Source organism: Pseudophryne corroboree, chromosome 2 (assembly GCF_028390025.1).
Source record: "Pseudophryne corroboree isolate aPseCor3 chromosome 2, aPseCor3.hap2, whole genome shotgun sequence".
NCBI lineage: Eukaryota > Metazoa > Chordata > Amphibia > Anura > Myobatrachidae > Pseudophryne > Pseudophryne corroboree.
In genome coordinates, this window is record NC_086445.1 from 530,853,046 (window position 1) to 530,865,475 (window position 12,430).

Genomic DNA, 12,430 nt, shown 5'->3' on the forward strand with positions numbered 1-12,430 from the left:
ATGGAAGGTGTTATACTTTGAGGTGGGGGGAACTCTTTGGATGCTGGAAACTGTCAAACCCAGGAGGGAAAGAGAGAGAAGGAACTCAGTATTCTGACAGTAACACAAAGCAGATTCGCCTAAATGGTGTGATCCTCTATTCTTTAAGATACAGTTTGTTTTACAGGGCACTAATCCACAAAGCTAGCACTCTAAACTTATTATGGTGAATGGAAGTTTGTATAAAAGATAAAATGTAAAACAGTCTTGGAGACAAATATGTAAAAGATATTTCTGCAGGGGGGTACACTGGGTTCCACAGGGAATAACATCGGGTGTAGAGTAGGATCTTGATCCGAGGCACCAACAGGCTAAAAGCTTTGACTGTTCCCAGAATGCATAGCGCCGCCTCTGCACAGGAGCTCAGTTTTGTAGTTGGTGCCATGCAGTGCAGGCATACAACAGGTAGGGCTGCTCCAGAAGCCCTCAGAAGAGCTTTTTTAAGTAAAATCTGAAGACTTCAAGGGCTGCAGCAGAGACACTATGTGTGTTAGATGTCAGTCAGACATCTCCTGCTGCAGCTCCATCACCTCCCCCAGCGAGGCTGTATACTCCCACGCCCTGGTTGCCGGGTACTTACAGCGGAGGCTCCGGTTTGCTTCAGTCAGTCACACACCCCGCCGCAGCTCTCCAGGATCGCGTGGCCGTACTTTGGGAGGAGGTAAGAGGGTCCCCCATATGGGACCCGCTGGAAACCGCAATCCGGTGCAGCCGGTGGGAGGCGGGCCGCGCGCACTGGCGTGGACATTGTGGTAGTACAGAGACCCCACTAGACCACCAGGGCAAGGACACAGGTCGGTTTTACTAAAAACCGTTTGTTACATAGCCCACAGTACCCGGTGGAAAAGCCCAGCAAGGGGATAAGGCTTTGACCTGTAACCCCAGCCCCAGGGCGCCATTTGGAGTAAATGTTCCTGCCCTGGAGCTGCATCTCTCTCTCTCCCTCACTTCCTGTCAGCGTTTGGGCGCCATTACCACAAGCGGATCCTGGGACTGTTTGGGCAAATCCTCCTCTGTAAAGCCGCCTGCATGTCAGCGCTGTGCATTTTACAGGACACTTAAGTATTCTACATGTCTGCTGACAGTGTTAGTTAAGAAACAGTGCATTTAGTCAGGGTTGTTTAGTACAAGTACCCTGTGATATACACCCAGTATTTACTGTGCATTGATATATCTATTGATTATATAGCTGTACTTAGTATTGCTTTGTATTGCTAGTCCAGTGCAGTTTTATTGCATGTCATAATTTGTGCATTGTACATGTAACTCTGTGTGTGTGTGCATATAGCTGCTGCGTGACTTCCATTTCGTGTATCTCACTCAGATTGCTATCCCTATATTCTGTACCCTGAGGGGGCTAAGTGCGTCAGGGTTATAGTTTAATATAGGTGTTTCACAGGATATACTTATTGTGTATTTTTCTCTGATTTTCAGTCACCATATACCTCTTGAATTCTCTGTTTGTGCTTATACACTGCACAGGGGGTTCTTGTTAAGGTATTAGGCTGCTGATATTGTACTGGGTTGCACATGAATTGAACTTTCAGATATGTCAGCTACAAGGGGCGACGGAGCTGGGACTGATCCCACATTGCGTGGTGGTGACGCTGCAGACATATTAGAGAAAAACATAGCAGCAGAGGGTTCAGGTTCTGGGGGGTTCCCTACCCCCCAGTGGAACCTTAGCAACGGGGGTTCATAACGACCCACCTTGGGCTACTTTCTCCACGTTATTAAGTATGCTGGTAACTAGACTTACGCTCCCTATGGGACCTCCTGTGCCAGTACAACTGCTTATGGTCCCTGCGGTTAATCCGCCATGGGCAGATCAACTGTCCGCTCAGTTACAGCAATTGAACCACTCACTGACCAAAACAGACGTCTAACCCTCTCCCGCCTAAAGACCAAGGGGTCCTCTAAGCGGGCCATTACTTCCTCACAATCCACCCAAGTCCCAGACACCTCGTCTGATGAAGAAGGCGTATATACTGACCCCACAGACACTGATCCAGATAATTCTGATGGGGAATCGGTCTCTCAGGTGGATGTTCCTGACTTATTGGAGGCTATCAGGCTGATTCTTCAAATTACTGATGACTCAGAGCCTGATGCTACCTCTAAGACACCAGACAGATTTAAACGTCTGAAGGTTGTTAAACAAGTTTTACCTCATTCTGACCATTTAGTTGAAATACGTCAGGAATCCTGGGAAAACCCAGGAAAGCAATTCACACCTCACAAGAAGATGCTGGCTCGCTATCCCCTCGCTGCGGAGCTAAGTAAAAACTGGGAAACACCCCCGCCAGTGGATTCGCAAGTGGTGCGACTGGTGGTGTCCTCAGCTCTGCCTGTAACTACCGTCACTTCTCTGAAAGAACCGACGGATAAGCACCTGGAGGGTTGTTTAAAAGCGATTTACACCCTAGCAAGTGCTGTGCATTGGCCCACTATTGCAGCAACATGGGCTGCAGAGGCTATTGAAGCGTGGGCTCAGGAGGTGGAAGCAGAGCTGCCATCCAACTTTTCTGATAATGCTAGACAATGTCTCTCGTATATTGTCACAGCATCTCATTACATTAAGGAGGCGGCCTCATGTTTCTGGCGGCCAAGGCTTCTACTACGTCCATTTTGGCTCGCCGGATTCTCTGGTTACGGTCCTGGTCTGTGGATCTGGACTCGAAGAAAACCCTGGAGGTGCTCTCTTTTAAGGGAGACATTCTTTTTGGAGAGGACCTCAACAAGATAGTGGCTGACTTAGCTTCTGCTAAAACAGCGTGTCTACCTAGTACTGCACCTTTGGTACCGAAGGCTAAGAGTACTTCCTTTCGCTCCTTTCGTCCTTCAGGTAAAGCAAAAGGTCAGGCGTATCTGAAACAGGCTCGCACTTCCAAAACCACTAAGCCCAAACCTAAAAGGGCCTGGGCTGCACATCAGCCTGCTTCCAAAACTGACAAGCCTGCTGCATGATGGGGCGGGCCTCCCTCTGGGGGATCCCAGGGTAGGGGCCGACTTCTAGGGTTTACCCAGGAATGGTTGAAGACCACTTCCGATGCCTGGGTACGGGAAGTCGTCACTCGAGGTTACGCCGTATCTTTCAAGAATCGTCCCCCTCATCGATTTTGCCTGACAGACGTCCCTTCGGATCAGGTGAAGGCAAAAACTCTTCATTTGGTGGTACAGTCCCTCCTGGACACAGGAGTGGTAGTACAGGTGCCTCTGGCTCAGAGAGGCAAGGGGTACTATTCACCGCTATTCCTAGTCCCGAAACCGAATGGGTCTTCTCAGCCCATTATCAACCTCAAGTCCTTGAACAAATATGTGAGAGTCTCCAAGTTTCGTATGGAAACTCTTACTCTATTGTTCTGGCCTTGGAACTCAGAGACTATATGGTCTCCCTGGACATACAGGATGCTTACCTGCATATTCTTATTGCAATGTTGCGTCAGCAGTATCTGAGGTTTGCTGTTGGAAACCTCCATTACCAATTTCGGGCGTTACCTTTTGGCTTGACCAGGGCTCCGCGAATCTTCACCAAGGTCATGGCGGTAATGACGGCTGTACTCCGCTGTCAAGGGGTCAGGATCCTCCCGTATCTGGACGACTTGTTGATCCTGGTGAATTCCCCAGAAACTCTCCTATGCCATCTGGATCTGACGCTCCAGTTACTGCAAGCCCACGGGTGGCTCATCATCTGGAAGAAATCTTCCCTGGTACCTGCTCAGAGCATGGTGCACCTGGGGGCGTTGTTAGACACTCACAACCAGTGGTTGTTGTTGTCTCAGGAGAAGGTCCTGAAACTTCAGGACAGGATTCGATGCTTCCTATCTCGTCTGCAAGTGTCGATACATTCGGCAATACAAGTGCTAGGTCTCATGGTGTCAGCTTTCGACATGGTGGAGTACGCTCAATTCCATTCCCGCCCTCTACAGAAATTGATTATTGCCAAGTGGGATGGCCTGCCTAACCGGATCAGGTCTCATATGATCTCCTTGTCCTCGGAGTTCCGTCTGTTACTACTGAGCTGGTGGCTTCAGGACCAACGATTGAGCAGAAGTCGTCCCTTCTGGATCTCCAACTGGGTCATTCTGACGACGGATGCCAGTCTGAGAGGTTGGGGCACGGTGTTGGAGCAACACTCCCTTCAGGGTCGGTGGACCAAGGAGGAGTCTCTCCTCCCGATAAACATTCTTGGACTGCGGGCAGTATTCAACGCTCTGAACTTGGCCCAGCATTTAATACAGAACAGACCTGTTCAAGTACAGTCGGACAACGCCACCACGGTGGCGTACATAAATCATCAAGGCGGCACTCGAAGCCGCATGGCAATGAGGGAAGTATCCAGAATTCTTCAGTGGGAAGAACGCCATCTGCCAGCCGTATCGGCAGTGTTCATTCCGGGAGTCTTAAACTGGGAAGCGGACTTCCTCAGTCCATCCAGAAGTATTTCAACTCCTAGTGGACAAGTGGGTCCTCCCAGATGTGGATCTGATGGCGTCTCGACACAATCACAAGGTTTAGGTCTTCGGAGCAAGGACAAGGGATCCTCAAGCAGCATTCGTGTATGCTCTGGCAATTGCATGGAACTTTCGGCTGCCATACGTGTTCCCTTCAGTGTCACTTCTGCCCAGAGTAATAAGGAAGTACAAGCAAGAAGGAGGAATCCTACTTCTGATCGCTCCAGCGTGGCCCAGACGGCATTGGTTCTCAGACCTTCAGGGTCTCTCGTTAGAGCGTCCTCTTCTGCTTCCACAACGACCAGACTTCCTCGTTCAGGGCCCTTTTTTACCAGGATTTGGCCCGTCTGCCTTTGACGGCGTGGCTCTTGAAGCTTCCGTACTAAGGGCCAAGGGTTTTTCTGAGGCGGTCATTCAGACTATGTTGAAGGCCCGAAAGCCGGCTTCTGCTCGGATTTACCGTAGGGTGTGGAATTCTTACTTTGCTTGGTACACATCTAACAATCACGATGCTTACAAGTTTAGTACGGCCAAACTTTTGGCCTTTCTGCAACAGGGCCTGGACTTGGGCCTTTGTCTGGCCTCCATCAAGGTTCATATTTCTGCCTTGTCGGTTTGGTTTCAGAGAAAAATTGCCACTCTGCCTGATGTTCATACATTCACTCAGGGTGTGTTACGGATTCAACCTCCTTACATCCCGCCTGTGGCTCCTTGGGATCTGTCGTGGTTCTAGAGGCATTACAGGATTCTCCGTTTGATCCTCTTGAATCTGCAGAACTTGAGTGGCTTTCCCTTAAGGTATTATTTCTACTGGCTATTGCCTCTGCTAGGCGGGTGTCGGATTTGGGTGACTTGTCTTGTAGGTTCCCCTATCTGATTTTTCACCGTGACCGGCCGGTTCTTAGGACACGTCCCGGGTACCTACCTAAGGTGGTGTCTTCTTTCCACCTTAATCAGGAGATTGTGGTTCCGGCCTTTGTCTCTCCTGAATTGTCTTCCAAAGAGCGGTCTTTGGATGTGGTACGGGCTCTACATATCTATGTAAAGAGGACAGCTCCCATCAGGAAGTCTGATTCTCTCTTTGTACTGTTTGGTTTTCACAAACGTGGCTGGCCTGCTAACAAGCAGACCATGGCCAGATGGATTAGAATGGTGATTGCACATGCTTATGTACAGGATGGCCTTCCTGCTCCTGCTACCATCAAAACCCATTCTACTAGGTCTGTTGGACCTTCTTGGTCGGCCTGCCGTGGTGCGACCCTTGAACAATTGTGCAAGGTAGCTACGTGGTCCTCACTAAACACGTTCATAACGTTCTATGCCTTTGATACATCCGCCTCCCAGGATGCTTCCTTTGGATGCTGGGTTCTTGTGCCCACTACAGTGCGTCCCCTCCCATGAGGAACTGCTTTAGGACATCCCCAATGTTATTCCCTGTGGAACCCAGTGGAACCCGCTGCAGAAAACAAGATTTATGGTAAGAACTTACCTTTGTTAAATCTCTTTCTGCGAGTTACACTGGGTTCCACAGGGCGCCCACCCTGACGCACTTAGCTTCTTTGGGTTTGTATGGCATTAGCCGCTGACACCTTCTCCTGTCGTGAGAATGTGGTGTATGTGGCTACTAACGGTTGTCGTCTCTTTTTGCCTGCTACTGCATTGGGCTGGTTAACAAAACTGAGCTCCTGTGCACAGAGGCGGTGTTATAGAGAAGTTGGCGCTATGCATTCTGGGAACAGTCAAAGCTTTTAGCCTGTTGGTGCCTCGGATCAAGATCCTACTCTACACCCGATGTTTTTCCCTGTGGAACCCATTCTACCTCGCAGAAAGAGATTTAACAACTGTAACTTCTTACCATAAATCTCGTTATGCATATTATGCAAATATTACACCTCAAATCACTGTTCTAATCTTGACTGCTCAGTTTTGTTCACCATTAGCTGTGTATTTATTAATGCTGCATGCAGTTTTCATAATACTATATGCATAAGAAGCAACAAGTTGTGCTTAAATCTAGGTCAGCTTTTTACAGCTCATAATCACAGTTTTTTTTATTTGCTGTCGTCACAGTGAATTACTCACTGTAGACCATGTAAATCTCATCTGCTATCTGTGCTATGTGATTCAGAATACAGTTCTCTCGTATAGAAGTGCTAAAACTGGCGTGGTATGAGATGTTGTCACCTGAATGCCCACATGATCTGGTTGTTGACATGGATGTTTCCACAGCCAGATCTATAAGTCGCAGAGAATCATTTTTATTTTGAAATACTTTTCACTATTTTATCAATTACTCCATAAGCTTGTACAGTACAGTTTATCGTCTGGATAGGGAAAATGGTTGGTTCTCTGACACATTGCATTGCAGAATAATTGCAGTAAAAAGACAATAATTGTCATGTTTCCATAGAATTAAATGCAATTGCATTCAACAGCTGTCACACTTGGAGGGAGATTTATTAAACTTTCTAAAGAGAACTAACGGATGTGTTGTTCTTAGGAACCAATTAGATTAGAGAGCTGTATTTTAATTGCTATGGGCAATGTGGTTATCCTGGACTCTTTTTATAATATTCGCATTCTGCTGCATTTAATGTTATATACGTTTATGTCCCCATGTGTTATGCTGACTACACACTAGGTGATATATTGTCCAATTGAGTGAACGGACGATATATTGCTAGCTACCGGTATATCGCTAGTGGGTTGGCAGGAGTGTACACCCAATATGTCTGTAAATGACCACCCATACTGCAGCATACATGCTGCAGGGACTGATGTCAAAGCTAAGCTGGCACATTCAAATACCTGTCCAGCTGTGTCATCAGCTCAACATATGGAATGGCCGATCAGGTCAATGTATATGCTTACCTGAATAGGCCGCTCGGTTGGCGCGACAACAGGTCAGGGAACAAGTCACCCCGCTGTGTACTCAGCTCTTCAGATTGTTACCTCTGAGTGATGAATTCTCAGAAAGCACATACCTGATAAACCAGGATTAGGAGAAAACTGGATGCTGTAGCTGTGTTACAGGAATAACATTTAAATGAAGGAATTTCTTTAATTAAGCAATTGCTATGTCAATTTGAACACTGGCTTTTCTATTTCAGAAATGTAATTTATGCAGTGTTGGCAACAAAATAACGATGTTACAAATGTGAGGGGCATAATACTCTTCTTTCTTTTAAGGCTGCCTGGCGTCTGTATTCAACAGATGTGAGTCGTTCTTACCTTACAGCCACATGGTATTACTACGACAGTATCCTGCCTTCATTCAGGTGAGTTCTATCACTCCTAACACGTTGTCTCCTATATAAAGAGCCATCAGTCCATCAAAGTGACATGACAAAAACCACTTCATAAGTTTTAGTCTGCACAAATTGAAGGGGTTCAGTTGCTTTTCTGGACTTACTTGAACAGGATGTTTCACAGGAAGAATATCCAGCCCTTCCTCTCCTATATCATAGCATCGCAAATAGTTTTCTAAACTATTTACAGGACCATGTAAACAGCATGTGGCTTTAGGATATGTATCAGAACAACTGCTTCCGATAAGTAAACAGACACAAAAAGTACATCAGTGTAAGGTTGGCTGCATGGTCTCAGAAAAAAATATTTTTACCCTTATCTACCCCCATAGTGTATGTCTTTTTGCTCACAAGCAAACACTGGACTACAATAAGACAAAATGTTTTTTTATTTATTTGACCATCAAACAAAAAGAGATTTGTTATGGTTCTGTCTAATGTCTAACATATATAATCTTTAATTAGTCTATAAGATCAAGTGAGCACACGTTATGAAACCCTGTTAAAGCTAGTTCTAAAACAGCGCCAATGTCTCCTCACTCTCATGATTTATTTAAGCCATTATTAATGCTACATTGAGAAATATTTTAGCAAAAAAACAAAAGGTTTTGGCTTTGACATGATGTTACAGGTTGAGTATCCCATATCCAAATATTCCGAAATACGGAATATTCTGAAATACGGACTTTTTTGAGTGAGAGTGAGATAGTGAAACCTTTGTTTTTTGATGGCTCAATGTACACAAACGTTGTTTAATACACAAAGTTATTAAAAATATTGTATTAAATGACCTTCAGGCTGTGTGTATAAGGTGTATATGAAACATAAATGAATTGTGTGAATGTAGACACTTTGTTTAATGCACAAAGTTATAAAAAATATTGGCTAAAATTACCTTCAGGCTGTGTGTATAAGGTGTATATGTAACATAAATGCATTCTGTGCTTAGATTTAGGTCCCATCACCATGATATCTCATTATGGTATGCAATTATTCCAAAATACGGAAAAATCCCATATCCAAAATACCTCTGGTCCCAAGCATTTTGGATAAGGGAGACTCAACCTGTATAACTTTTCCACTCAAAACAATTTTCTGCCTCTCCTTATCAAGACGCACTGTTAGTGGAAAGAGGTGGAAGAGGTGTGCTATCAAGACATACCAGTGCAAAACCAAGATGTTTTGTGGCACGATGTTCTTCAGTAGTAACCTTTTCTGAAAAAATGGTTTCTTAGCTGGCGTCCTCATAAGTGACCTATAATGCAATGGAGCTTATTTGTACATAATCACTTATCAAACCTTCTAAAGAGGAAGAGTGACAAGTGGAGGTGTTGCCTATAGCAATCTATCGCCTCCTCGCTATCATTTTATGGAATGCGGTAGATAAAGTGATAGCTTAAATTGTACTGGTAGCTATGAGCAACACCTCCCCTTATCCTCTATAGAAGTATCATTCTCCCTAACTTATTCTTTTTTGTAGTCTCAGTTATTGTTGCTTAAGAGGGTGTACACTCCTGTTGCTTTACATATGGATGATTGCTTGTGACAGAGGTCAGATGTTTGATTCCTGAAATAGCTGGAGAGGAGGCGTGTGATCAATTGTAAACACCTCCAAACCAGTCAGGTTCAAATCAAATCACTTCTCCCTCTCTCAAGCTTCTTCCACATGATTGCTGGGAAACCAGTGATACCCCTTTCACATATACATGGAAATTGCACGTGAACACGCATCAACATGGGTTAAAGTCCATGACCCTGCTCATGGCAAGGGTCACAGAGCTGAGACCTGGAAATGTTCCAGCTTGCTAGACCTGGCAAATTCCTGAGTTACATGTCTGAAAGTGACATGAGAGGTAAATCTACAGCTTGTGCATAAACGCTTCTTGGCATGCTAAGGTCAAAATTGAAAAATCAGTGTTTTGTTTATAATATCATTGTCATTTAAAAAATGTTTAAACACACTGAGTATTTACCCCATGATATTAAATTGATGATGTTAGACAAATCAAACTATCCTCAAAACATTTTAGAATTTTCTGTAAAATGAAATGTAATTGTATGTTGCACCATATATAATTAGACAAGCATGAAAGGTTTGATTACATATTGTGTTTAGTTTTTTTTAGTGTTTTGGCAAATGTTTTATGCTTGGTCTCAGTAGCTGCAGTGACACCTTCAGGTCAGAAAACGCAAAATATCTAACTCAGGGTTTCCCAAACTAAAGGCACCCTTAAGCTGGATACACACTATAAGATTATCTACCCAATCTTTCTGTTTGGAGCAAAAATCTCGTAATGTATGGGAGCAAATACCAGTTAGCCTTTTGCTCCCTAAAGCCGTAAAATGGACAAAATGGTCGTTCAGATAAATTGGTTAAATAAAACAAATTTAACCAATTTATCTGAATGTACATTTTTTGTCTGCTTTTCAGTGTTTAGGAAAAAAAAAGGTCAATTGTCAATTGCTTCCATACTAGATTTTTGTTCAAACCAGAAAGATTGGACAGATAATCTAAAAGCGTGTATCCAGTTTCATAGTCCACGTGTTAAGGATTTTCATGCTTGTTCACAGATGGAATAATCAAACTGACTGAGTTACTAATTGTGTCAGCTGTCCTAAAGCATGGCTATCCTTAAAGCTGGCTACACACTATAAAATTATCTGTCCAATCTATCCAGCTGGAAGAAAAATCTGGTGTACAGATGTGTCCTCTTACATCTAAGCTCCATGCGCTAGAAGTCGCATTACGCATAACGCGTGAGTGCCATGTGACTCGGCAGCGGCAAGCATCTTTTTTTGTGGGGTTTTTTCCGCAAAAATGCATCTTAGGCGCAAAGTAACGCACAAGCGGCCTATGCGGATTAAAATGATATGCAGCATGACTATATCCATTGTGTGACTGCGACTATATTTGCATACAAAATGCTATACTAGTGTGTTTTCCTGGAAAACACTGTAATGTGGCATTTCAGATGCAGATACAGCCGCTATTACACACGGAATATAGGCATGCTGCATATCATTGCAATCAGCAAGAAGCTGCTTGTGTGTCCTATTGCATTATTTTGCAGGTAAACGCAAATAAAGACACTCAGAGCTACCGAGTACTGCCACATCTTGTAACAAATTCAAGTGTATATGTTGCCGATGTCGGAGTCCCGTCACAGAAGATGTCGTATTGTGCGCACATCGTTCTGATGTGTAAACAGCCTTAGAGTATCTTGAGGACTGAGTTTGGGAACCATTTGGCTAAACGAGGCATTCCCAACCTCGGTCCTCAAGGCACACTAACAGTGCAGGTATTGACTGTAGACCTTTTTAATGTAAATCTATGGAACCATACCCCTTGAGGACTGAGGTTGGGAATGCCTGGGCTAAACAAATGGAGCATTAACACTTTTTTTCCCAATATTATAAATTGTGAAATTTAATTCTATCTAACATATAAAAAATATATTTTAGAATATATATTTCTTTTGAAGACAAACCATTCAAGAGTTTTTGCAAAATGCTATTTTAACATTTGCTAAAGTGAATTTAACATACTGTGCCCCATTTACAAATATTCCATTAACCTCAATTAGCATAATGTCCATCAGTCGCATCAACATGTGTTGCTGGTTCATCATCTGCATCACCTGCATAGATCTCCAGCAAAGTGGGCAGACACCTGGTTTTGTGTCTTGCTAATTTGGTAGAGAACAGCATTTTCAGTACCACATGTAATAAAGATGACACTCACTGTCATAACTATAGTGATGTAGTAAAAGCAAGAAGTTTCCTGTTAAATGAAAGAGATGGCGCTAAAGTTAAAGGATGCTGACCTGTACTGTTTACACCTTTGCACAGTGAACTGCAGATTTTTCTTCTTCATTTCCACACAGAAGGTCAGAGCGGAGAGTAGAGCATCCATCTTGATGTTACAAGGTGGTCATTGAAGTCCACTGTTGCAAATCGTTAATGAGATCCTCTATGTCTCTAAAAAATATTAAACTGCAAGTGTACAAAGTCGTTAACAGCATAGTGTAGAAAAATTGTAAAAATATATTCTTGCAAAGCTCTGCAACTAAAAAATACAGACCATTTCATAGATAGGCCCTATGTGACAATTACTTTTAACATTCAGTGCTACTGCTGAAGAGCTATTTGCAGTATCCAAACGTTTGTGCCATGTGGTGTCAAGGGTTTTCCAATAATCAATGTTGAGAGAGAGGGACGCTATTGTTCCTGCTTATGTCTAAAAATCTACATTCCTCTCCCACCATTCCCCTTCAGAAATGTAACCTGTTATCATATATTTGACCCCTTCAGAGAGCTGCTTCTTTTGTTTGATACCTGGCATCGAACCCGCAGCCGAAATGGAGGGGTTAGGCTCTGTCAGGGGTCTCCACGCTATCACCCAGTCCCCTCTGCTCTGAAATCTGCAGCACCCCCTTTCTGTGCAGGGGAAAGGTAGGGGTCCCCGCCAATGTTACCAAGCCCAATGTTTGTCCAAGTGTCTATCGTGGCAGAGGGGCCTGCAAAAGAGGAAAGCAATGCATATGTTTGTGAATTATGAAAGGTGTATGAATAGTGTGACCTTCATGTTTGTATTATTTGGAAATTCCATACTGAGGTTTTGGAACCAAA

The 12,430-nt window shown here is 44.0% G+C and overlaps 1 protein-coding gene across 4 annotated transcripts in view; it reads left to right on the forward strand.

Annotated features, from left to right (window-relative positions):
* Nucleotides 1–12,430, forward strand: part of KCNQ4 (potassium voltage-gated channel subfamily Q member 4) — a 752,031-nt gene that overhangs the window by 351,813 nt on the left and 387,788 nt on the right. For 3 of the 4 annotated variants that reach the window (XM_063954218.1, XM_063954215.1, XM_063954216.1), the window contains exons 8-9: nt 7,683–7,771; nt 12,113–12,253. In XM_063954218.1, the coding sequence (XP_063810288.1) occupies nt 7,683–7,771; nt 12,113–12,253 (230 nt within the window). The remainder of the gene's footprint in view (nt 1–7,682; nt 7,772–12,112; nt 12,254–12,430) is intronic. The other variant, XM_063954217.1, reaches the window with a different exon arrangement.